This window comes from Protopterus annectens, chromosome 8.part1 (genome assembly GCF_019279795.1).
Source record: "Protopterus annectens isolate FY-2018-M chromosome 8.part1, PAN1.0, whole genome shotgun sequence".
NCBI classification, from domain to species: domain Eukaryota; kingdom Metazoa; phylum Chordata; order Ceratodontiformes; family Protopteridae; genus Protopterus; species Protopterus annectens.
In genome coordinates this window covers 416,104,958-416,132,696 of record NC_056742.1, presented here as the reverse complement: position 1 = coordinate 416,132,696, position 27,739 = coordinate 416,104,958, and the positions used below count along the sequence as shown (strand labels likewise).

General features: G+C 41.2%; 1 protein-coding gene across 2 annotated transcripts in view; it reads right to left on the bottom strand.

Annotated features, from left to right (window-relative positions):
• Positions 1-27,739, bottom strand: part of NKD1 (NKD inhibitor of WNT signaling pathway 1) — a 641,026-nt gene that overhangs the window by 284,843 nt on the left and 328,444 nt on the right. For both annotated transcript variants that reach the window (XM_044081984.1, XM_044081985.1), the window contains one exon: positions 26,784-26,841. In XM_044081984.1, the coding sequence (XP_043937919.1) occupies positions 26,784-26,841 (58 nt within the window). The remainder of the gene's footprint in view (positions 1-26,783; positions 26,842-27,739) is intronic.

Sequence of the window (27,739 nt, the reverse complement as noted above, 5' to 3'; positions counted from 1 at the left end):
CATATGAAACTGACAGTTTAAAGCCCTGATTGCCAAGGTTGCAGAAGTGTAAACCTTTTTACCTCATCTATCCAGTGCCCTGGAATCTCTATCAGAAGGGGTAGGATTTTTAGCAGGAGAGGCCTTAATGTCCTTGGGACCCTGAGAAATGGTTTCAGGATCAGCAGTAGGATTTTTGAAAAGGAATTTGTGGGAGGCAGGAACCCTGTAGTATCTGTCTGGCTTACAAGGAGCCGGAGATGGAGAATAGTACAGTTGTGTACCTACCATAAATGTAGATGTTCGAGTGTATTCACTGTTACAGTCATTACAATTGGGTTATCCTGTTGGCAGGCTACCCGCAGTCGCCCTGAATTCCAAAGTCTAGGTCCGTTGTCAGTTGCTGTCGCCTCCTCACTGACATCAGTGCGCCAGGGGTATAAAAGATGCAGCCGACGCCATTTTCTTCAGTTTTTCTTGCCCCAGATGTCAGGTGCCCCAAAAAGGGTAGGCTAAAAATATGTCAATAAAGCATACATGCACTAAGTAACAAGTTTCCTTCATCTACAAGCAAATACACCACATAGGTTGTATAGAAATAGAGAAGTACAGATAAGGTCCAGCAAAGATAAGGGGGATGGTGGGTGGGTAACCTGGACTGCAACAGTGAATACATTCGAACATCTACATTTATGGTAGGTACACAACTGTACTATGTTCATCGTGTTTCACTGTTGCAGTCATTACAACTGGGTTGAATCCCAAAGCTAAGGTTGGGAGGCTGGAACTAAATAGAATTAGGAGCGGCTATGAGGCCCTGCAGAACTGCAGTGGCAAAGCCTGCCCTGGATTTGGAGTAGAGTGGTAAGTGGTAGTGCTTTGTAAAAGTATGCACTGAACCTCCAGGTTGCAGCCTCTAAAATGTCTTTGGTTGGCACTCTTCTGAGGAAGGCTGCTGAAGTGGCTGCTGCTCTGGTTGAATGTGGCCTAATGCCCTTAGGCACTGATTTGCCATGTTGAGAATAGCATAGACGAATGCAGTGACCTATCCACTTTGAAATAGTCTGCTTTGAGATGGCCTTTCCTTGTGATCCTGCAGCATATGCTACCAGTAATTGCTCAGTCTTTCTGAAAGCTTTGGTTCTGTCCAAGTGGAAGCGCAGCTGTCTGTGTATGTCCAAAGAATGTAGAAATTTCTCACCCTTACTCCGTGGGTTTGGATAAAAGGTAGGCAAATGAATAGTCTGGTTGAGGGCCACACTGGACACTACCTTAGGCATAAAAGTGGGGTTTGTCCTTAGAGAAACCCTATTTGGATGGAAAATGATAAAAGGTTCCACAGCCATGAGAGCCTGTAGCTCTGAGACTCGTTTTGCAGAGGTTATTGCTAGGAGCAGAGCTGTTTTCCATGATAAAAATTTTATATCACCTGTAGCGGCTGGTTCAAAAGGAGGCAGAGTGAGTTTTTCCAAGACATAATTGAGGTCCCATGCAGGTATTGGTGATCTCCTTGGAAGCCGTACGTTTTTGGCTCCTCTGAGGTACTGCCTTAATAAAGGATGAGAAAAAGGAGGTGGCTCTGTATTGTAATGAGCCGAAATGGCAGAGGAAAGAATCTTAATTGATGAAAAGGATAGGCCTTTGTCCAGCATCTCAGTTAAGTATTGCAAAATCTGAGGGATATTTGGTACAATCATGTCAATTCCTTGTGTCTGGTTCCAAGCACAGAATCTCTTCCATTTTTCTGCATAAGATTTTCTGGTACTGGGCCTCCTAGCCTCCAAGATAACATCCATAATTGCTTTAGGGAGAGGTGTTTTGAAAAACTACATTATCCACCATGCTGCCAGATTTAAGGTCCTGAGTTGGCTGTGCAGGATCTGATTGTTTTGTTAGGTCAGTAAGTGAGGAATTTGAGGTAATGTCCATGCTGGGCATTGAGTCAAGTTCCTTAGGATTGGGTACCAGTGCTGACGCAGCCAGTCTGGGGCAATCAGTATCATTTTTGGCTTCTCTTGTCTGACCTTTAGGAGTACCTTGGGGAGGAGAGGCAGTGGGGGAAAGGCGTATACTGTTAAGTTTTTCCAGCTGAAAGAGCATCCACTTTCCATGTTTGCTTGTGATAAGTCCTTGTGCAGAATCTCTGTAGTTGGCAGTTGTGAGGGGAGGCAAATAGATCTATGTCCGGGCATCCCAATTCTTTATTATCATGTTGAAGACTTGTGGATCCAATTTCCACTCGTGGGGATCCATGAGGTTTCTGCTTAGTTCGTCTGCCAGAGTATTTATCTTTCCTGGCAGGAATTGTGCTTGCAGATGTACTTGGTAAGTCAATGCTCTGTCTCACAAAGTCATGGCTAGTCTGCAAAGGGGGTAGGAATGTGTGCCTCCCTGCTTGTTTATGTACCACATGACTGTAGTATTGTCCGTCTTTATCAGTAGTTGTCCTGGATGAAGTAGGTCCCTGAAGGCTGTCAGGGCATTCTGAACAGCTAGCATCTCTTTTTGATTGATATGTAGATGCATTTGGATTGCGGACCATGAGCCCTGAATACATCTTCCTGCCATGTGGGCCCCCCCCCCCAGGCATAATCTGATGCATCTGTTGTCAATGTTTGCCTGGCTGGGGGTATGGTGAATGGCTGCCCCTTGTTGTGGTGACAGGCCCTTGCCCATCGAAACTCCTGTTGTAGGCAGGGAATGAGTGTAATTACTATTTCCAGGCTGTGGCAATGTTGAGTCCAAACACTTTTTAGATACCACTGTAGTTTCCTCATACACAGTCTTGCATAAGGAATTAGCAGAATGCAGGATGCCATGAAGCCCAAAGCCTGCAGAATTTTTCTTGCAGTTAACTGGGTGTTTGTTGCCAACCTTGTGAAATAAGTAGTCAGTTGCCTTGGTTTGTCTGGCATGAGATAAGCCATCTGGGCAGTTGTATTTAAGCTTGCACCCAGGAATATTCTCTCTTGAGAGGGTACAAGTTTTGATTTATTTTCGTTTACTGTGTACCCTAGGCATGTTAATAATCTTTTTACAAACGCCAGATGCTGTAGTAATACATCCTTGTTCTCTGCTTGAATAAGGCAGTCGTCCAAATAAGGATATATTTTTATTTCTCTTTGTCTGCAAAATGCAATTACTGGTGCCAGGCATTTTGTGAAGACCATGGGCGCAGCATACAAGCCAAAGGGGCAGTGCAGAGAATTGGTAGTGCATTGAACCAGTTATGAATCTGAGGTATCTTCTGCATGATTGTCTGATTGGGACATGCAGGTATGCCTCTTTTAGGTCTAAAGTTACAAGCCAAGCCTTCTTGCCCAGCATGGGCAGAAGCTGCTGCAAAGTCAACATTTTGAATTTTGGAATATCCAGGTATGTGTTTAGAATAGATAGGTCCAGTATTGGCCTCCAGGCTTTGTCCTTTCTGGGCACCAAGAAAAGTAGAGTAAAATCCTTGTCCCTGCTCTTGCTGTGGTACTAGCTGAATGGCCCTCATGTCCATGAGGGATGTAACTTGCTTTTGTGCCACTGCCCATTGATTTTTTGGCAGGCCTGGCATACAGTTTGCCCTTGGCAGGGTGTGAAAGTGGAACCTGTAACCTGTTCAAGACCCATTTGTCCTGGCTGATTAGGTGCCAGTTTTGAGAAAAAAGTGCTAGTTTTCCCCCTACAGGAGCTGCCAGTAGATAAGTGCTTGACACTGGCATGGGGAAGTCATTGGGACTGCTTTCTGTATGGCTGTGACTTGTCTTCTCCGCTTTTGGAGGTAGAAGCGCCCCATTGTTTAGACCTGTATGAGCCTTGGGGCTGGGATCTGCCTCTAGGGTGGCTGTATCTGCCTCTTTGTGGCCTGTCTGACACTGGAAAGGAGCAATTCTTTGTAGGCCGGTGTCTGCTAAATCTTGGAGGCTGTACCTGTAAGAAATCCTTGACTGTCTGCATAGATTAGGCTTTGTCCTCCATTTTCTTCAACACCTCTTCTGCTTTAACATCAAACAAGGTATCATGCTGTAATGGGGCATCTACTAATTTTGCTTTAACATGATCAGGCAGATTCTGTTCCTTTAACCAAGCATGCCTCCTAATGACAGAACCCGTAACAGCGGCTCTGCAGGAGGCCTCCAAAGAATCAAAACCACATTGTAAAGTATGCTTTCCAACTTGTTCAGCTGCATGCAATAAATCCTGCATTTCTTTATTTTCTGCACATTCAGAATTTGTCGACATTTTCTGTTTGAGCAGTGACATTATGTATTGCTGATATTTAAGCATATGAAACTGACAATTTAAAGCCCTTATAGCCAAGGTAGCAGAAGTGTAAATCTTTTTTCCCCATCTGTCCAGTGCCCTGGAATCTCTGTCAGAGGGGGTAGGGTTTTTGCAGTGGAAGCCTTGACCCCCTTGGGACCCTGAGAGAGAGTTTCTGGGTAAGCAGCAGGGTTTTTAAAAAGAAATTTGTGGGAGTCTGGAACCCTGTAGTATCTGTCTGGCTTAACTGGAGCTGGAGGTAAGGAGTCAGGAGTCAGACTGGACTCTCCTGAGTATACATCATCTACAATGTCTAGCACAGGTGGAATAGCAAGGGGCCTGTGCTGAGGCAGTAAAAGAAAGTCTCTGAGCCTTTTCTTAGATTCTGAATAATCTTGGCTCTCCCAGTGGAAATGCTCCCCCATGGTATGCAGCGTTTCCCCAAAAGAATAATCCTCAGGAGGAGAAGCTGAGGGGATAGATTCTTCAGCATCACAATCCTCATAAGGAGGAAGATAGTATTGCTGATCAGAAGAGGAATCAGATGAAATGGAAACCTGATCTGAAGATTCATATTCTATCTCTTGCCTAGGCCTCTTGTCAGGAGGGGGATGAGAACACCCCTGATCAAAGTAATCAGGTCTTCGGCCATTTTGAGCATCTGTTTTTTAGGCATGGAAGCCTGTCCATGGGGCTGTTGTACTGGTTTCTTTGTCTTTAAAGTTGCTTTAGTTTTTGCCTTTGAAGCTGAAGTTGTTTTAACATATAATTGTGTAGGCCTGAAAACGCCCTCAGAAGCCAATGCCTGCTCAGCGGCTCCGGACCAATCTGAGGGAATGGTTTCCGAAGGTCCAATACCTTGAGTTTCTGTAGGCCTGGTTGACTCCATGCTCTAAAGTAGCGGTCGTCAGGGGCTGCGAAAGCGCCTCACTGAGAACCAGCGACTGGCCTAGAAGAAGCCTCGTCGTCGGTTTTGGACCTCGGATGCCTGTCCTTTTCTTTTTCTTTGCATTTTTTGCAAACTCCGGTAGTTGGCTGTTCCGACGGCATTGTATAATTAAATCGTCTGCCAAAGTAATGAAATGCAAAATCGAACAGACGCTTAATAGTGCGTTGGTTAAATCTAGCACAAAACCGACAACTAACAATGTTGTGGTCAGGGCCTAGGCAAGGAATACAGTAAGAATGAAAATCCTTATGAGGTATTTGCTTCCCACAAGAAATACAATTATTAACTTTTTCTGACATCGGTCTGGAGCAAGAAAAAAGTTTCCCCAATGGGGTACTTAGCTTTTAATGAAGACTTCGGATCTGAAATTCGAACTTTGAAAATCTCAGGAGTCGGCCGACTGGCACACTGCTTTTGCTTTGGGCACCGCGCGGCAAGAAAGACTGCAGAAAATGGCATCGGCTGCATCTCTTATACCCCTGGCGCACTGACGTCAGGGAGGAGGCGACAGCAACCGACGCCGGACCTAGACTTTGGAATTCAGGCCGACTGCAGGTAGCCTGCCAGCAGGATAGCCCAATTGTAATGACTGCAACAGTGAAACACGATGAACATCAGGAACCATACTAGATTCTGAAAAAACATCATCAACAATGTCTAGGACAGGAGGTATAGCCAAAGGCCTATGCTGAGGAAGAAGAAAATCCCTAAGTCTCTTTTTAGATACAGAGAAATCCTGACTTTACCAGTGGAAATGTTCCCTTAAAGTATGTAAAGTTTCCCCAAAAGAAAAATCCTCAGGGGTAGAAGCAGAAGGAATGGAATCTTCTGCATCAGAGTCCTCTCATAAGTAGGAATAGACAAATCCTGTTCATTAGAAGAGGCAGAAGAAATAGAATCCTGTTCAGAAGATTCATAATCAATATCTTACCTAGGCCTCTTAGAAGGAGGGGGTTGGCTATCCCTGATCAGGGTAATTAAGTCTTCAGCCATTTTAATCATTTGTTTTTTAGGCATAGGGGTCTGTACACGTGGCTCAAGCATCGGTTTTTTAGACACAGAAGTAGATTTTGGCCTTAGTTTTGAAGATGGCGTTGGTTTAATATACAAATCTTTAGGCCCGAAAACACCCTCAGAAGCTGGTGCCTGCACAGCAGCTCCGGACCCATCCAAGGTAGAGACATCCGCGGGTTCAATACTTAAAGCATCACGCAGCATACCGGACTCCAAATGGGTCTCAGTAGAGGCCTGCAAATCAAAAGTAGCGGGCATCAGGGGCTGCGAAAGCACCTCACTGAGTACCGCTAACTAGCGACTGGCTTAGAAGCGTTGTCGTCAGTTTTGGACCTCGACGGCCTGTCTCTGTCTTTTTCTTTGCATTCCAGTAGTCAGATTGCTAACCAACGACATTTCTGGATAGTTAAATTGTGAACCAAAATATTTAGAAGCAAAAATATACAGATGCTTAACAGTGCATTGATTAAATCTAGCACAAAACTGACAACAAGGTACCTTGTGATCAGGGCCTAGGCAAGGAATACAGTACAAATGAAAATCCTTATGAGGTATTTGCTTCCCACAAGTAATGCAATTATTAACTTTTACTGACATCGGTAAGGAGCAAGAAAAAGTTTCCCCAACGGGGTACTTAGCTTTTAGTTGAAGACTTTGGTTCTGAAACTCGAAAACGAAAATTTCAGGAGTCTGTCGACCGGCACTTGCGAACTGCTACTTCGGGCACTGCGCGGCAAGAAAGACTGATGTAATGGCATCGGCTGCATGTTTTATACCCCTGACGACCTGACGTCATGGAAGAAGGGAGAGCAACCGACGCAGGACCCAAGACTTTGTTAATCAGACCGACTGAGAGCAACCTGCCAGCAGATTACCCAAATGTAATATCTACAACAGTGAAAAATACTGCGGTGGTGGTGCTGCGGTAGCGTTGTCACCTCACAGTAAGATGTTGTCCTGTTCGATTCTCAGATAGAGCGTCTTCTGTGTGGAGACATGCGTGAATGGGCGTACCTTTATTGAAGGTTGTGCATCAGGGCCAGCAACTCGGCATGTAAAAATCTACTGCCAATCATTAGTGGAACGGAGTTCCGCTGTGGCAACCCCTAACCGGGAAAAGCTGAAAGACAACACACAATGACTGCAATAGTGAAACACGAAGAACATCACAATGCTCTTAAGAGGTCATTTACATATATCCCATGGGCCACCATTTCAGGAGGTTTAAGGTATCAAAATGAAAACTCTAGTTTGATGATTTTTTTTTTTTTTTTTTTGCAGTTCTTACTATATAACCATTCAATTATATACATACACACACTATAGCTGTAATCAAACTATAGTACTGAAAGTCTGTAATATAAAACACTGCAATTATGTACATTCCTAGGCTATCTACTGAGCCAAGTTTCTCAAAGCAAGTGGCCAAATCCTAATCTTCCATTCCAGTAGGAGGTCACTGTCTGTAGTTACAACAGAGATTAACCCTAGTCTAGGTCATGGGATAACAGCTTACTAGGATCCTTGAAGCAAACATTGCCAGATGATTCTACTGATTGCATCAGCATGCATTCATGTGTTTATTTCAGGACACTACTTGGGAATTGTGGGAGTCAGAGAAGAGCACTTCCCATTGTACCCAGTTTAAGCAAGAAGTGTGCTACCCAAGTTCTCATCCCTAGTGGGCAGTTGCTGGACTCCAGGTACTGAAGGTCAGAAGAGATAAAGAAAACACGCACACATGCACAGACACACACGCACGGCCAATTGATCCTTAGCACAATGGCACAGTAGGATAAAGCACAACTTCCTGACTGTAGTGATTAGCAAGCTGGATGCTGGTTGATAGAGCAGTTGCCCAGGGAAGACAGGGCAACACTGTCCACCCATCTTGGAAAGAGGGAAACAGCCAAACTAGTTGCACTGCTGAAACTAAATGAAGAATGATGAAGCAAGCTGGTAGAACTATGGACCAAAATGTGCACAGTCACTAAGGTGTACGGTCACACAAAGTAACCGAGTAGACCCATTTACAAAAGCACACCTCTGTCGAAGACCCTGCATGTGGGACCCCATGTAAAGCGGTCTTGTGGGGTAAAGAAGGACAGGAGCAAGATGTTTAAACACTCCCGCTGACTGAATGACCGCATGGGAAGACAGGTGGACTGAATGTTGGCAGGGAGACAAAAAGCACTGAGAAAAATAACATTGAGGCATCTAATGGGACTCAAAGTCAAGACAGCAGAAAGCAGTGAGGAGACTGATGTGGGAACGCAATAAACAGCAAAGAACTTGTCTAGTAAATATGAAATTGGAAAGCATACATTTCCAGAGACAGACATATTAGTTATAAGAACTTTGATGGCAGAGGAGGTAGAAGATTAGAAATTATACTTGAACAATAAGGTAATAACAGTCAGCAAAAAAAATTAAATCAAATGGAAAGCTGCTTTCATGAAGGGAAAAACAGTGGTGGGGTATAAACCAAGGAAGGTGTGCAACGCAAAAGAGTTTCAACACAGCATACAGGGACACCATGAAACAAAAGGAAAGATTTACCAGTATCAAGAATGCAACTAGACAACTTGGCCAGTACATAGTCCCTCAAAAGAAATGGTTTTAATCAACAGCAAATCATTACAGATCTTTACATACCAAATCAAAAGAGAACAAACAGGAAATGGACAAGAGAAGAGAAACCAGGAGGATTTCTTGTTCTAAAGTCAGCCTGACAATCTCAATTTAATACTAGATGGTTCTAAATGTATTTACCTACTTGAGCAGATTTAACATTAACATTACCTTGCTTGTGTACAACGTACAGAAATTATTTGGGGAGTGACATCTGTCTGTTCCCTCCAGCACAAGCCAAATCTAGGGCTCTTTGTTCCCCAAACACCCAACAATGCTGGGGTGTTAAAATATCTGACTACTCAAATCTCATTTTCCTTGAAGAGTTCCCCCAACCACATTTTCTGCCGTCCTAAAAACTGCATAGCAAAAATATCATAACAATGCATAACAATTACACTGCTGTTTTCTAAAAGTACTTTGAAAAACTTTGCAAAAAGGCCTTAACTATTTTACTGGAAGAAATCAATTTCTTTTCTATCCATCACTGCAGAGCTGCAGAATGCAAGAAGGTTGAAGGGAACTGCAGGCAGTTATTAAGCGCTTATGAAATTACAAATCTGGCTGTCACTTTAAAAATCTGTCTGACCACAGGTGGTTATAGAGGATAAACCTAGAAAAACTAATAGGTTTTGACATCCAGCATTTTAGACGGCAGTAATATCAAAGCCAGGTGTCTGATGTTGCAGCTGACAATATCGGTCAACTGCTCTTCTTTTACTAGCGCTCAGTAAACACACTGGTCACTAGAAGTTCTAACCTCTTGTCCCACAGCAGCATTGAGTCAACAATCCTGTCTCACAGCTTAATGGTTTTGATGTTTACTTTGTTCTTTCTGCAGTTCAAAAGCAAGCACTAATGCACTCATCATCTTCCCAAATACAGTCTTAATCCCTCAATCCCGAGTCTTTCGCTGCTGGCCAGCCAAGTCTATTAAAAAGAAAGGATTTGATCAGGCCTTACATAAATACTGTAAAAGAAAATCCAAACTGTTGTGCTTGCTAAGAGATGCCTTTTATCTTTACTGCTCACAAAGCACTTTTATTAGGTAACGACTAGAATTTTTAAAACGGCAATGTTTTATCTTATCAGCATTCCTGTCAGTTAAAACATAAAAATGCATACGCAGTAACTGGCATTTTGCTTCTATTACAACACAGATACGATTAATGTTATACTGCCATTCAGTAGTGGCTTGCATTTAGTTTTAAGAACCATAATGCTAACAACACAACAGGGTTGATTAATAGGGATTTTAATCAGATAAAACTCCCTTGGCACCATAACCTGTTTTCAGAAGTTACCTGGGATCCTGAAGTATATTAGACATACTCGGGGTTATACAGCATGCAAGTACAGGTAATAGGAATCAACTAAGCCATGTAAAATGTATGTCACTCATTGCAGCTCATATTAATTCATTGTTATATTTGAATACAGGTATAAGATATGCAGCGTCTCTGAAAAAGTTCATTCTGGTTAATGTATCAAAAATTAAGTTAATATGAATGTACACAGACTTGTCCACTAATCTTAGGCCAAATGTTTTCATTGCAAATAAAGATTTCCATCATAGGGAAAAAGCATGCATGTCTCTGCGGCTAAGCAGACCTCAAAGGTCCACTCCAATACCATCCTGAAACTAAAGAGTTTTCTATAAGGCATCCTAGTAATTAGAAAAGAAACCGCAGTTTTTGATCTACACCATTTCAGTATGGATTATTATCAGCAAAGAAGTGTGGGCAAGTGCACTGGTAAAGGAGTTTACACAAAGTGTATAACTTCCATATAATGAATGTTAAGTGGGACTCATCTGTCTATTTCTTTGAACCTAAGCGAGAGGAGGAAATCCAATCATTTCAGAAATAACTTCCATTTATAAATTATTTTAAAACCTGGACATCCATTTGCTGCAGTTTAATAGCGATTCACCATGTCTGGAGTTTGTCTGCAATGTTCACCAGCAGCATTTCTTAGTAGTCCAGCTAAAACTCATCTCTATAGAAAACTTCTGGAAACACTTGTTTCCATTATATGCTGGCTTCACTGTGCCTCGACTTTATGATGACACACTGTTAACACAGATTGGTGCTGCCACAAGAAAAAAAACAGTGCAGTGTGCAGGAAAAAGTCCAAGAACCTGGGGAATGAGAAATCTTCTTCTGTACACAACCATTACAGATCAAGAGCAAGAAAAAATGTGAAAGACATATTCGGAGTATAGATATAACTTTGCTTTTTTTTTTTTTCCAATTCTACGTCCCGGCCTTCATCATCTACAACACGTCACTGTGTTAATCCCGGCATGACACAGTTAAATGAACCGTGGCATAAAAGCAGGAGATAAAGTCCCCATATGTCACAGACGAGACCTTCTTCCATGACAGATTTCCTTGTTCAAGAAATGTATTCCACAAAACAGACCATCTGTCAGACTTTTTAAATGGAATTTATAGTGGAATTTTGCAAGTATGGTGACAACAGTTTACTTACACTCCTGTGAAGTACGCATGGTTGTGATACTCCTGTGAAGTACGCATGGTTGTGATACCTGCAGTGGCCAAGTTAATAAGGGCTTAGTGGTGAAAAAAAAAAAACTTTTCAGGCTACTCAATTGGTCAAACAATGCAGTCTCACATACCTTAAGCTCTACCAGCTGAGAAAGTGACAACTAATTATATGTAAATAAGAGCATCTGACTATATAGTTGCATACTTGTTTTTACTAACTGGCAGTGATGTGCATATGGAAACACACCTTATAAATACTGCAGATTCTCGTCAAAAAGCCCTAGCAATCATTACCCCAGCCAGCTACCTCCTCTTTCCACAATGGCATGAACACTAGGTGTTTTTCCACTGTCTTGTCTATACTTTGCCCCCAATGAACACTGTGCAATACAGAGAAAATAAGTTTTAATAAATGTTCATGGTCTGAGGAAGCGTATCAGAGGATACGCGAAAGCGCTTACCTTCAATAAAATTCTATCTTCATTTTAATTACAAAGTCGTGGTGAGTCCGAAGTTTGTTTGTTCTCTATTTTTCACTTATTTTAACTAAGGACTCCTTGGCTGAAGTGGTCTATCGTTTTTGCCTCTATTTGATTCAACTTAGTGCCACTTCAACGCACGACATGGCTAATCTTAATGTGGAGTTGGATTATGTTCCGGAACCGAGGATACCATGTAGTAAAGAACAATGGACTGCTATTATATGTGGCAAATCTAATCCTTTATTGGCTCTGGACTTGAAAGCACCTAATCCTAACTCAGCAGAAATTATAGTCGATAATTTGGAAGCCTTCAACTCTAAGATGAAAATCTTAGAAAATGATCTCTACAAGTTCCAGCGTTTAACCTGGCAAAGAAAACACATGGAAGCATGCATACATTTTAAACTTATTCCACGAGGTATGCGGATTCTTTGTATGCCATCGTACGGTGATACACACCCCACCTTGCTTAAAAGATGGCAGGAGATAAACCTAGAAGCAAGTATGAAATATGTACAATTATTGATGGATTATTTTGGCCCGATTGAAAATGAACTGCTGACTAAAATTAACACTATACACCAAGAACTTAGTGATAATTTTCCCAATGACTATTTCCAACAGAAAATGGACAATTTATACCATCAGGTCAGTTCCTATGCTTCGCGTTTGCAACAAATCAAACACAGGAAGCTGCAACGCGATCACCAAGACTTTTCATCAGGGAATGTCTTTATTTGGCCCAGGAGAGAGGCTCCTGGGGTTCAAACACGGACACAGATTCGTAACTTGGCGCCACATGATAGCACGTTGACAGCGCCTGTAACCATTGGTTTACCCACTCCAGTAACCACGCGAGTTGTCCAAGAAGATGTTTCGGGAGATGCTTTTACTACACCGCCAGAATTGCCAATCCTTATAGCGTCCACTGCAGTAACTTCCACTCCGCTTCCAAACCAGGAAGCGAATCGAGCCCAGCTAGCTCAGAGGAACTTAGGAGCAGTACCAAAGAATAATGGCACGGATAATACACATTTTTTACCTTATCCCATTTTTTACCTTATCCCATCAAGAAATTTGCTTCAACGAGAGAACGCTCAAACAGCTGGGACAACAGAAAACGCAAACTTTCGTGAGAAAACAAAGCTTTTCAAAGAAGGAGACAGAGACATTAGAGCAACAGCTCTATTTCAACATGTCCAGGTATGATCTTTCTTCACATGACAGAGAACTCTTAAAGGGTTATCGTTTGTCCCATCGCAGGGCAGTGTACTGTCAGACTTATTAATGGACATTAGAATGTTTGGACGCTCCATAGCGTTAAAAATATATTTTAAATCAAGTGCTTCAGATAAAAGCATTAGCGAAACTATGGAACCAGCTTTATTAAAGAAAAAGAGTTCTTTTTCACCAATGATGCCAGGACATGTTGATTTATAAGATTATGTGAAAAGGATGTTTATGAATATTGCTCTAGTGCCGAGAAGAAATGTACGTATTTTAACATGTCAAAAGGAGTACAAGCCTCTTTGAACAGCTTTATCAACGATTCCTCCATAGTTTTAAGACCAGTAGACAAAGGAGGGGGAGTAGCTCTATTTGATAAACTGACTTATCAGTCTCTAATGTTTGATATGTTGAAAGAAGATATTACTTACTTAGAGATAGATCAATCAAGAATGTTAGTGATAATAGCTGGTATTAAAGATGAGCTATATGATCTTCTCATGTGTGGTCAGATTTCGGGAAGTTTGTATGAATATTTCTCTATAGATAGTCCTCAGGTTCCCACTATTAAAGGACTACCAAAAATGCATAAAGGGCTCTCCCCACCACCATTACGACCCATTGTATCCAGTGAGAAGTGGGCCACTGAAAACATCTCAATTTATTTAGAAAAAGTCTTAAGACCGTTGGTAAATGAGATTCCAAGCATATTAAAGGACACGTATCAACTATTGGAGTCCCTAAATTTAATGGATAAGATACTGATAAAAGGCAAACACTTATTAGTTACTATGGATGTAAATAGTCTATTTACCTCCATACCTAACAAAGAAGGTATACAAGCAGTAAGGGAAGTACTGCAATTTTTTCCACACACAGATAGGAATGATGAAATCCTCATTTGCCATTTATTGGAATTAGTTTTATGCAATAATGTGTTTGCTTTCGAGGGGTGCCTATACCTTCAAGTTTCAGGGGTAGCTATGGGCACTCCTTGTGCAAACACTTATGCAAATTTAGTAATGTACAAGTGGGAGAGAGACTTTGTATTTACTCATCCTTCAGTTAAGAAAATAGTGGTCTATAACCGTTTCGTTGATGATATTTTAATAGTTTGGGAAGGGTCTATAGAAGAATTTAATGTGTTTAAAGATTATTTAGAAACCACCACCAGCTTCCTTAAATTTACAGCTGAAACTTCATATGAGTCAGTGAATTTTCTTGACGTCTGTTTAAACATTAGAGGGGGCAAGTTAACCTCCACTCTATTTAGGAAAGCCTGTTGGAGAAATACTATACTACGATATGATAGTATGCATCCACGTTATGTGTTTAAAGGTATTATTAAAAGTCAGTTTATTAGGCTATCCAAAATCTGTAAAGAGAATTCAGATTTAATTTTAGAGGCAGATAAATTGGAAAGTATTTTCTTAGAAAGAGGGTATGATGTTAATTTAGTAAGATCTATTAGAGCACAAGTATTGAAAGATGTAGAAGCTCCAGCCTTAATGGTCCAAAGTGATTTTAAGCACAAGATAGGTTTTAGAAGTAACAGTTTAAATTCCTCAGGAAAATTAAATTTCATTACAACTTATACTAACGATGGCCCTAACATTAGGAGAATCATTACTAACAACTGGAAGGTCCTAATGATTGATGAATTTACTCAACAACTGGTAGGTGAAGTACCCCACTTTACCTACAGGAATAATAAGAATTTGAAAAGACTTCTTTGTGATAAGTAGAGTACCACAAAACAGATGTTAGGGAATAAATTAGGTACCTATCCTTGTAATCAATGTAGCTATTGTAAGTTCATTACCAAAGAGCAGGTATATGTACATCCCAAAATGAATTATTCGTTTAAACCCAGATTCCAAGCTACCTGCAATAGTTCAGGTTTGATTTATTTGGCTACCTGTGAACAATGCCCTGCATTTTATATAGGCTTAACAAAGAGGAAACTTAAAAATAGAATATATAATCACATGATATAAAGAAAAATAATGACCTAAACGCCTTAGCTAAACATATTCAATCTTTTCCAGATCACTTTTTTGTGTTTAGGGTATTGCAAATCATAGAACCAAATGTTAGAGGCGGAAACTACATGAATTTGTTAGAGTTGAAGGAATTAAAATGGATTTTTAGACTGAAAGGACATCATCCTCCAGGTTTAAACCTATATGTTTCAATTAGGCCATATCTTAATATTCGAAGATGATTTAGTCAGTAGCATAAATGATTTATTTAAACATATAATATACATGTACATATTTTTAAGCATTTTTAAATATTTCATTTTAGAAGTATAAATATGGATAAATATACATTGTATATTCCTTTTTTCACTCTTTTCTCCCCCCCTCCCCATCCCCCCCCACCATAATACGGTTTATTGAATAGTTTAGACAATATTTATTAGTTTATTACAGTTCTTTGAGCTTGATGTAATTTTTAAAAATTGATTATTGGATTTTTTCATTTTGTTTTGTTTAGTTTCATATATATGTTTACATTCTAAACATGCAACATGTTCATTTATTTATTTATTCATCTATTCACATATATTTATTTATATATTTGATGTTTTAACCAACATATATATGAATTTCTAACCAATATTTACATGTGTTTTTAACCAGAATGTATATGAATTTTGTATAACTTTAAAAAGGAATAGTGCACATAAGTATTCTATACATGCTGTTTGAATTTGACCAGATGAATATAGGGTATTGAGTCTATTCAGAATATTCTTTCTGTAAAAGACTTGAATATTTCTTTAAATTAGACACTCACTTAATTCAATAATTGTTTAATTATGTTAGAGTGTTTGATTGATTTGAATGAATGTAGAGAGTATATAGGCACTGAGTTTTAATAAATGTTCATGGTCTGAGGAAGCGTATCAGAGGATACGCGAAAGCGCTTACCTTCAATAAAATTCTATCTTCATTTTAATTACAAAGTCGTGGTGAGTCCGAAGTTTGTTTGTTCTCTATTTTTCACTTATTTTAACTAAGGACTCCTTGGCTGAAGTGGTCTATCGTTTTTGCCTCACAGAGAAAATAATGCGCACTCGGATATGGACAGCTGTCAACATTCTTTACCCAGTTATCGGATTCTAACCATTTTACTGCCCATATCTTCCAGAATGCGGCTGTCAAGCCCTGCAAACTTCCTGAACCTTGCCCTTAGCAGGAGCATCTGCCTCTGTCCATGCCAGATCCCTCTAAAGTCACCCCTGCAACTCAGCTGTTTCTTAACCTGCCTTAGTCAACAGCATTGCAAATGGACTCTCCCACCCACAACGCTAATGCGGCTCACATCAGACGGGAGTTACATTTGCTGACTGACAGGTACCTTGACGAAGACTTTCTGTGTTACCTAGCTGTACCCAGTCTGTTATCTTTTCTCTGCAGATGACTGCTAAATAGAGTACATTGTCCTCAATCTACCAACACCATCTCCCTTAACATTATACATAAATGGTGCAACTGCAAATAACCTGCCTTCAGGGTCAAAAACTGCAGCATCACGCCAGCTCAGGTGGAATACTGGAATAAAGCCCTGACTACAGCAGGCAACTACAGTTGTAACATCAGCTCAAGCACAGCACTCAACTAGAGCTGCAGGTAAGAATTGGTGGGCCGCCATCATGGAAGGGGGGAGGAGCAGACAAAATACAACTGACTAAACTATCAGGGAAAGATGTAGATGCCATCTGGAGATAGATGTGTAGTGCATCAGGCCACCAAATGGCAGTAGGCATTGTTGACCAAGTGCACAGAAACAAGTACATGTGTAAGGAGAAAATGCAGTAGCCCCAACTGTGGCTGTGTCTTCCTGCTTACAGCGAAGGGTTAGGCCATCCCAAACATCATGGCTATCTGAATGATTGCCCTACAGACAGCTCTCAGCCCTGTACTGTCCTGGAAAAGTCACTAGTGCAGGAAATAAAAGCCCTGGCTAACTGTGACACACCTGATGGTAAAGCAGGCATGTGACAAAAAGGATACTGGAAAAAAAATGCAGCATTCTTGCATTTGGCAATTAACCTCATATACTGCTAATGGGCAAAAAATAGAAGTTGACAAAACAGTAAACTACCCTGAAGACCTTGTAGATGATGACCTTTCATTTGATGCTTAAAGCCGCGGCCAGACAAAGTATTATGGAGTTGCCCACCTGATCTCCCTGGGGTTGATGGCTATGCCATGGAAGTAACTGTCCCTTGTATAGATCTTTTTACAGATTAACTACGGGAATACTGCATCCTGTTCTGTAAGCTATGAAGGTGATATCTGCTGCAACTGAAGGTCTAAAGACTCCAAGAGGATAAAAAGGTTTGTCTTGCAGACAAAGACTACAGCAACACTCCATGTTCTCTATATTTTATAGCCAGCCTTCTTACAGGAGACCTATGCCAGTGTACAGAACATTAAAGAGGCCCTTTATTATTTCAGTTCCTCAAAGTACAGCCTAGGACATCAGAGTACTTAAGGTTTGCCAGCCACCATTAAAGTTCCACATTGTTTTCTCTTTCACCCAGAGTTTGGAGGAACTCCCAAAAGGGATGTCAGCTAGTTCAGGCCATGGGACCATAAGGACAGCAGCTGAGGACCATGGGAGATAGGAACCATGGATTATACAGATTGGTGATTCAGATTCATCATAAACAAAGTACAGTTGTGTACACTTACCATAAATGTAGATGTTGAGTGTATTCACTGCTTCAGTCATTACATTTGGGTAATCTGCTGGCAGGTTGCCCTCAGTTGGCCTGAATTCCAAAGTCTTGGGTCCTGCGACGGTTGCGGTCTACTCTTCCATGACGTCAGAGGTATAAAACATGCAGCCAACGTCATTTTCTTTAGTTTTTCTTGCCCCAGATGTCAGGTGCCCCCTAAAAGGGTAGCCAAAATTTATATACATATAAATACATGCACCAATATAAACTTTACCTTCCTCTACAAGCAAATACACCACATAGGTTGTATAAATCAGAGAAGGAAAGATAGGTTCTATCAGAAGAAAGGTGGATGGCGGGTGGGTAACCTGGACTGCAACAGTGAATACACTCGAACATCTACATTTATGGTAAGTGTACACAACTGTACTATGTTCTTCATGTTTCACTGTTGCAGTCATTACATTTGGGTAGAGTCCCAAAGCTATGGATGGGAGGCTGGAGCTAAACAGCATTAGGAGCGGCTATGAGGCCCTGCAGAACTACAGTGGCAAAGCCTGCCTTGGATTTAGAGTAGAGTGGCAGATGATAGTGCTTGGTAAAGGTGTGCACTGAACTCCAAGTAGCAGCCTCTAAAATGTCCTTGGTTGGTACTCCCCTGACAAAGGCTGCTGAAGTGGCTGCAGCTCTGGCTGAATGTGGCCTAATGCCCTTAGGCACTGGCTTGCCATGGTGTAAGTAGCAGAAACAAATGCAGTGGCCTATCCACTTTGAAATAGTCTGCTTTGAGATAGCCTTTCCTTGTGATCCTGCAGCATATGCCACTAGTAATTGTTCTGTGTTTCGGAAAACTTTGGTTCTGTCCAAGTAGAATCTAAGCTGTCTGTGTACGTCCGAAGAATGTAGAATTCTCTCCCCCTTGTTCTGTGGATTTGGATAAAAAGTTGGCAGATGAATAGTTTGGTTAAGAGCCACACTGGACACCACCTTAGGCATAAATGTTGGGTTTGTCCTCAGAGAGACCCTGTCTGCATAAAAAATGATAAAAGGTTCCACATCCATGAGTGCTTGAAGCTCTGAAACTCGTCTTGCAGAAGTTATTGCTAGGAGCAGAGCTGTTTTCCAAGATAAAAACTTTATATCAGCCTTAGCAGCTGGCTCAAATGGTGGCAGGGTGAGCATTTCCAAGACATAGTTGACGTCCCATGCAGGCATTGGTGATCTTCTTAGAGGCCTTAAGTTTTTGGCTCCTCTGAAGTACTGTTTTAGTAAGGGATGAGAAAAGATTGGTGGCTCTGTATTGTAATGAGCCGAAATGGCAGAGGCGTGAATTTTAACAGATGAAAAAGATAGACCTTTGTCCAGCATCTCAGTTAAGTATTGCAAAATCTAAGGAATATTTGGCACAGCTGTATCAGTTCCTTGTGCCTGGTTCCAAGCACAAAATCTCTTCCATTTTCCAGCATAAGATTTTCTAGTACTAGACCTTCTGGCCTCCAAAATGACATCCATCACAGCTTTACTGAGAGGTGTGTTTTGTATGACTACACTATCTGCCATGCTGCCAGGTTTAAAGTCCTGAGTTGACTGTGCAGGATCTGATTGTTTTGCTGGGACAGTAGATGAGGTATCTGAGGTAAGGTCCAAGCTGGGCATTGAGACAAGCTCCTTAGTATTGGATACCAGTACTGGCAGGGCCAGTCTGGGGCAATTAGTATCATCCTTGGCTTCTCCTGTCTGACCTTTAGGAGTACCTTGGGGAGGACAGGCAGAGGGGGAAATGCGTATACCGATAGGTTTTTCCAGCTGAAAGATAGGCTGTCCAGTTTCCATGCTTGTCTGTGATAAATCCTTGTGCAGAATCTGCTCGTCTGTGATAAATCCTTGTGCAGAATCTTTTTAGTTGGTAGTTGTGAGGGGAGGCAAATAGATCTTATGTACAGGCATCCCCATTTCCTTGTTATCATGCTGAAGACTTGTGGATCCAGGTGCCACTCGTGGGGATCCATGAGGTTTCTGCTTAGGTCGTCTGCCAGAGTATTTTTCCTTCCTGGCAGGAATTGTGCCTGCAGGTGTACTTGGTAAGTCAATGCTGTGTCCCACAAAGTCATGGCTAGTCTGCAAAGAGGGTAAGAATGAGTGCCCCCCTGCTTGTTTATATACCACATGACCGTGGTGTTGTCTGTCTTTATCAGTAGTTGTCCTGGATGAAGTAGGTCCTTGAAGGCAGTCAGGGCATTTTGAACTGCTAGCATCTCTTTTTGATTGATATACAGATGCATTTGGTTTGAGGTCCATGTGGCCTGAATGCATCTTCCTGCCATGTGGGCCCCCCAGGCATAATCTGATGCATCCGTTGTTAGTGTTTGCCTGGCTGAGGTAATGTGAATGGCTGTCCCTTGTTTTGGTGACAAGCCTTTGCCCACCATTGAAACTCCTGTTGCAGGCAGGGAATGAGAGTAATCATAGTTTCCAGGCTGTGGCAATGTGGAGTCCAAACACTTTTTAGGTACCACTGAAGTTTCCTCATATGCAGTCTTGCATATGGAATTAGTAGGATGCAGGATGCCATGAAGCCCAAAGCCTGCAGAATTTTTCTTGCAGATAACTGGGCCTTTGTTGCCAGCATTTTGAAATAGGTAGTCAGTTGCCTTTGTTTGTCTGGTGTGAGATAAGCCATCTGGGCAGTTGTATTTAAGCTTGCACCCAGGAATATTATCTCTTGAGAGGGTACTAGTTTTGATTTCTTTTTGTTGACTGTGTACCCTAGGCATGCTAGAAGTCTTTTCACAAACGCCAGATGCTGTAGAAGAATGTCCTTGTTCTCTGCTTGAATTAGACAGTCGTCCAAGTATGGATATATTTGTATTCCTCTTTGTCTGCAGAATGCAATTACTGGTGCCAGGCACTTTGTACAGCATCTTTCTGGGCGCAGTAGATAAGCCAAAGGGCAGTGCAGAGAAATGGTAATGCATTGAGCCAGCCTTGAATCTGAGGTATCTTCTGTATATTGGTCTGACTGGGACATGCAGGTATGCCTCTTTTAGGTCTAAAGTCACAAGCCAAGCATTCTTGCCCAGCATGGGCAGAAGCTGCTGCAAAGTCAACATCTTGAATTTTGGTATATCCAGGAATGTGTTCAAAATAGATAGGTCCAGTATTGGCCTTCAGGCCTTGTCCTTTCTGGGTACCAAGAAAAGTCTTGAGTAAAATCCTTGTCCCTGCTCTTGCTCTGGTACTAGTTGAAAGGCCCCCATGTCCATGAGGGATGAGACTGATTTTTTGGCAGATCGGGCCAGCCGTTTGCCTTTGGGAGGGTATGGAAATGGAACTTGTAGCCTAGTGACACGATATTTAAGACCCACTTGTTCTGGGTTATAATGTGCCAATTTTGAGAAAAAAGTGCTAATTTTCCCCCTAAGGGGGCAGCCACGAGATATGTGCTTGGTGCAGGCAGGGGGAAGTCATTGGGACTGTTTCCTGAATGGTTGTGATTTGTCTTCTCCAACTTGGAGGTAGAAGCCCCCCATTGTTTTGAGTGGAATGAACCTTGCGCCTGGGATCTGCCTCTCTGGCGTCTGGGTCTGCCCCTTTGAGGTCTGTCTGACACAGGACAGGACCAATTCTTTGTTGGCCAGTGTCTACTAAACCTAGGTGGCTGTACTTGTAAAAACTCTTTGACCATTTGTACAGATTTAGCTTTGTCCTCCATTTTCTTTAACACCTCTTCTGCCTTAACACCAAAGTATCATGCTGTAAAGGTGCATCTAATAATTTAACTTTAACATGATCAGGCAGATTTTGTTCCTTTAACCAAGTATGCCTCCTAATTACAGAACCCATAACTGCGGCCCTGCAGGAGGCCTCTAAAGAATCAAAACCACATTGCAAAGTATGCTTTCCAACTTGTTCAGCTGCATGCAATAAATCCTGCATTTCCTTGTTTTCTGGACATTCAGAGTTTAACAACATTTTCTGTTTAAGCAATGCCATGACATGTTGCTGATATCTAAGCATATGAAACTGACAGTTTAAGGCCCTTATAGCCAAGGTAGCAGATGTGTAAACCTTTTTTCCCCATCTATCCAGTTCTCTAGAATCTCTGTCAGAGGGGGTAGGTTTTTTTGCAGCGGACGCCTTAACACCTCTGGGACCCTGAGAAATAGTTTCTGGGTCTGCAGCAGGGTTTTTAAAAAGAAATTTATGAGAGTCAGGAACCCTATAATATCGGTCAGGCTTAACAGGAGCTGGAGGTAAGGAGTCAGAAGACTAGACTCCGAAAACACATCATCTACAATGTCTAACACAGGTGGGATGGCTAGTGGCTTGTGTTGAGGTAGTAACAGGAAATCCCTGAGCCTCTTTTTAGATTCTGAAAAATCTTGGCTCTCCCAGTGGAAATGCTCCCTTCATGGTATGTAAGGTTTCCCCAAAAGAATAGTCCTCTGGAGGAGAAGCTGAAGGTATACACTCTTCAGCATCAGAATCCTCATTGGGGGAAGAGAATATTCCTGATCAGAAGAAGAATCAGAAGAAATGGAAACCTGATCTGAAGATTCATAGTCAGTCTCTTGCCTAGGCCTCTTATCAGGAGGGGGATGGGAACCCCTGATCAAGATAATCAAGTCTTCGGCCATTTTGAGCATCTGCTTTTTGGGCATGGAGGCCTGTCCACGTCTCTTGGCTTTGCTTTTTTGCCTTTGAAGGTGCTTTAGTCTTTGCCTTTGAAGTCGGTTTAATGTATAGATGTTTAGGTCTGAATACACCCTCAGAAGCCGGTGCCTGCTCAGCGGCTCTGGACCCATCTGAAGGAATATTGTCTGAGGCTCCAATACCTTGAGTTTCCAGCGGCATAGCTGACTCCACGTGGGAGTCGGTAGCGGCCTGTGACTCTAAAGTAGTGGGCGCCAGGGGCTGCGAAAGCACCTAACTGAGAACCGGCGACTGGCTTAGGAGAAGCTTCGTCGTCGGTTTTGGGCCTCGGCTGTCTATCTTTTTCTTTTTCCTTGCATTTTTTGTGAACTCCGGTAGTCGGATGGCTATCCGATGACATTTCTGGATAATTAAACCTGCTTCCAAAATAGTTTAATGCAAAATCATACTGACGACTAATAGTGCGTTGGTTAAATCTAGCACAAAACAGACAACCTGAAATGTTATGGTCAGGGCCTAGGCAAGGAATACAGTAAGAATGAAAGTCCTTATGAGGTATTTGCTTCCCACAAGAAATACAATTATTAACTTTTTCTGACATCGGTCTGGAGCAAGAAAAAAGTTTCCCCAACGGGGTACTTAGCTTTATAGAAGACTTTGGATCTGAAACTCGAACATGAAAATTTCAGGAGTCGGCCGACCGGCACTTCCGACTGCTTCTGCTTCGGGCACCGCGCAGCAAGAAAGCCTAAAGAAAACGGCATCGGCTGCATGTTTTATGCCCCTGACGACCTGACGTCATGGAAGAGGAGACAGCAACCGACGCAGGACCCAAGACTTTGGAATTCAGGCCGACTGAGGTCAACCTGCCAGCAGATTACCCAAATGTAATGACTGCAACAATGAAACACGAAGAACATCTTATTTGTGCTGTTTGACAGAAATGTGTAGGAGGATTGCTGACAAGAATGTGGACAGCTGAAAAGCATTGATGCACAATCACAGCTGGTTTTACAGGATGCAAGGTTAGAATATTCACATAAAACTATGTTCACCCAGTCAAACCCCCCAATGCCAGAAAGTCCTAGAATAAGTTGTGGCAATCTGGATGACTGAATAAGTGTGAACTTTGAATTTAACCTTGATATCACTCTTGGGTCAAGCCTCATGGAGTCAGTAGAACTCAATGTGAATGCCTGGGCCATTTGCTGTTCTGCAAACTTTTTTTTTTTTGTACAGTTCTGATAATGTACAAGATTTTTTTTTTTTTTTTTTTTTTTTTTTTTTACTGTGGTTGTTCTGCAGGACTATTGTTACAATAGAAGATTTTTAAAGCTGTTTTAAAGGGAAACATTGGTGAATAGTGAATATTTGTTTGGCTGTAAACGTCTTTGTGTCCTAAATGTGCCCTCTGTTGTATGTCCAGCCTATCTGTGTAGTGAGTCATTTTGGGGAATGCATACAGTCCATATTTAGTGGACCAGGATCATCCAAGTGTGCTACTTTTACATGTCTTGTAACAAGCTCTCAAAGGACTGTGTGTAGCCTCGCCTAAAACAGTCAAGAGTTGGGGGTTATTCTGTTGCTTCTGTCACTCTGATTTATGCTGCTTATCTAGGAATCAGCTAAGAATATCATTAGCATTTGCACAGCAATACATTCTACTTATTTATATGATTTAATTTTTCTTCTGGTTTACGTGTTTGAATTTAACACACAAACTTTACATTTATGAGTAGATCTGCCTACAATAGTCCTACGTCTTGTACCTTTTAACTTACTTTTGGGTTGCATAATTTTACATTCCCTTCACTTGTGTATAGTGCTCGGATCACTTAATTACATCGAGTTACCAGATGAACGAATGTTAAAATGTCGAGACCACAACGGCAAAAGATCAAAACACTGAAAATTCATAACACTGACCCTCATAAAATCGAATCTCATAACATCGAACTTCTCAATGCAAAAGTTACGTTGCACTCCCTCCAACTAAACATAACAAACTAAACATATACTGTAATAAACGTTCATGTGGGGGGCCGCTCCCCCACATCCCCTGCAACTTAAATATACCAACTCCGAGGTCACACTACAGTGGAGGAAAGGCAAATTTCCCGATCCCCATCGTACAGTGATCTCTATACAACATATCTGCATAATTTATAAAATACACTCCTGTGCCTTCATAAAACACCTACACACTGCCAACACAAACACATCCACTCACAGTCACTCTTTCTGGCACCGCAAAGAACATTCACACCATCACCTTTCAAAAAACTAAATCCTACCATCAAGAAATAAAGAGAAGGATACAAGAGATTTAACACTAGAACCACACAAGCTGACAAATTCCCATCACCATTACACGTAATGTCTGCCACGTCTCCTTACAACAATTAACTTCTTAAAATAATGCAGCACTACTACAACTACACAAAACACGAACATTATGGTTTTTGATACTACAGACTCAATCTGATCATCTTTCAGTGTTTTGATTTTTCGCCGTTGTGGTTCCGACATTTTAACACTCAACCATCTAGTAACTCAATATAATGAAGTAGATCCATAGTGCTCATAGAATAACTACTTAAACTACACAGAAGTTTATTATACATAAGAAACTAAGTGATTTCATAGTTAAACACAGTAAAAAATCAAACTACCCATGGTACCAGCCATGGATGGGTAGTATAGACCTGCAAACGCCAACTTGTATAAGAAAGTAAGTTCCAGAGAATAAGGGTGTGGCCCGAAAGGAGTACGGCCCCAACAATTTATTACTTGCACTTTGTTGACCAGTTTAGTCCTTCTAAGCCAGTGACCTCTTTCTAGGGGAGATCCAAAAAAGCAGACACAATGTGCAAGTGTCATTAACATGTTCTGAATTTTGCCAGCTTCATTTCAGAACACTATGTTAAAAAACACACAAGTAAAAACAGACAAAGTAAACTGTGAAAAGATATGAACATATATCACGATCACAAAAAATTAAACACAGGGCAAAATAAGCAGCAAAAAATACTTCTCTGCTTGTAAAATTCAAACATCTTCAACTAATATTTAATAGTCAAGTATAAAATTGGTAATAAATGACATTATATATATAAAAAAAAAAATTATTGCCCCTTAAAGATGTCTAAGTGTGAAATGAAATGTTCTTTCCACCCAAAAAAGTGCTTGCTTAAAAAGAAAATTTCATTTTGCAACCTTTAGAAAATGAAACGTTTTAAATATAGCCAAAAATACGGAGCAGTATTTACAGCATTAATATTAATGGCCGTGCTGGAGCTGTGGATGTAACAGTTTGGCAGTTAACTAATATAGCAATAACCCACGCCTGGGTGTGGGTAATGCTAAATTTACCCACGGTTGGCGTGGTTTGGTCCCGAGGGCCCGAGGACCAAACAAAGCCAACCGTGGGTAAATTTAGCATTACCCACACCCAGAAGTGGGTTATTGCTATTATACCATGACATTATTTAAGAAAAGAAACTATTACTTTTCTTAAATAATGGCATAGTATAATGCCTGTTTACTGCCCTTCCGCAGATGTCTTGGCATCCGGCAGTTCTGATGTACTGCGCCTGCGCAGTACATCAGAGTTGTGCAAAAGCAACGGAGAAAGCAAGATCTCCGTTGCTTTTATGTCTCGCTATGTTAAATGAGTTTAACATAGCGAGACAGTTTTAAAATAAGCAACGGACATCTCCGTTGCTTATTTTAAAACTGTCTCGCTATGTTAAACTCATTTAACATAGCGAGACTAAAAAGCAACGGAGATCTTGCTTTCTCCGTTAACACACTGCTATGTTAAATGGGTTTAACATAGCGAGACAGTTTAATATAAGCAACGGAGATCTCCGTTGCTTATTTTAAAGCTGTCTCGCTATGTTAAACCCATTTAACATAGCGAGACAGTGTTTAAAAAAAAAGAGTTATACTAATGGAAAAAGGTCCGGGCGACCGGACCTTTTTCCATTAGTATAACTCGATTTACAATGGGCACGCTGGCCAATCAGCGTGCACGTTTTGGGGGGATCATGGTATAATACACAATTACTTACCTTCCCTAATCTAACATAATTAGAGCTGAAACCCAGAATGACATCAACATCTCCTGCCTGGACATCAATATAAATGCCATAAATATTGCTCTGTATTTTTAATCTTTTGCATTTGAAGATGTATTTAAAACTTTGCAATTTTTTAAAGGCTGCTAAACGAACATTTTTTTTTACACAGAAAAATATCCCCAAGCATAAAGGTGCATGCGAATACTTTTGTGTGTGAAAATAAAATAAATGTTGCACCTTTTGACATGATCTTTAAAGTGCACACTAAAAATAATCCACTGGCCAGAAAATAAAATAATTTTTGCACAATACCTTCTAATGCATAGTGTTCTTCACCCATTGTTTCTTCACAGTCTTCACCACACAAATCCTGTAAAAAGAAATATAAAAGGAAAAACGATCACCAGTAGTTCTGGTAAATCCACTTCGCATCTAAGACCCGCACATCCAAAACTTGAACCACAAGTTGAAAAAGTACATAAACACAAACATACACAAGCACAGCACAGTTTTTGTTCGGTGACCAAGTATGGTTGATTTTTTTATTTTTATTATTTTAAAACTCTGTAGTGGCCTTTGAAGTTTTGCACCATTTCTGAATGGTGGATTTTAGTTAACTGGCCTGTTTTTGAAACAAACAAATGAAGTGAAGACAGCCTGTTACACTCACATTGGAGTCAACTATTGTCCTTGCATCTCTAAATGTGTTTACACAAAAAGAAATATAAATACCTCTAACAAATGTCAATTAAAATAAAGGGACACAAGTTTTACAGACTCGCAAAGTAAGATGCTGAAACACTAAGGGAAGCTGACATACTTCAAGTTCTGCAACTCCACATTCTTAAACACGGTGGCAAGTCTCTGTCTGCAGTATCTTGCAATGAAATCTACACCCCACGCTCTCCTGCTTTAGAGATCTGATGCTACTGAACCCCCCCCCCCTCACCCCCCCCCCCCTCACACACACACAATGATCAAGACAACTGAGTAAACAAGTCTTTCATGGAGCCATGAAAGAGGCTGTCCCTGGGAATACAGGCATTCTGCATCAACAGCAACCCAACAGAGGAATGAGAATGCTCGAGGCTTGGTTACTTGTGTTCTGATCTTTTTGCATAAGACAAAACTGTGGTCAGGAGAAAAAAAAATTCTGGCTAACGACTTCCTGAACATTTGAAGTTCAAAGAAGGTTTTTCAGCTCACATTCCACCCGAGTAAAAGTTAAGACAGTTTCAAACACCCTAAGCAAAGGATACCATTATACA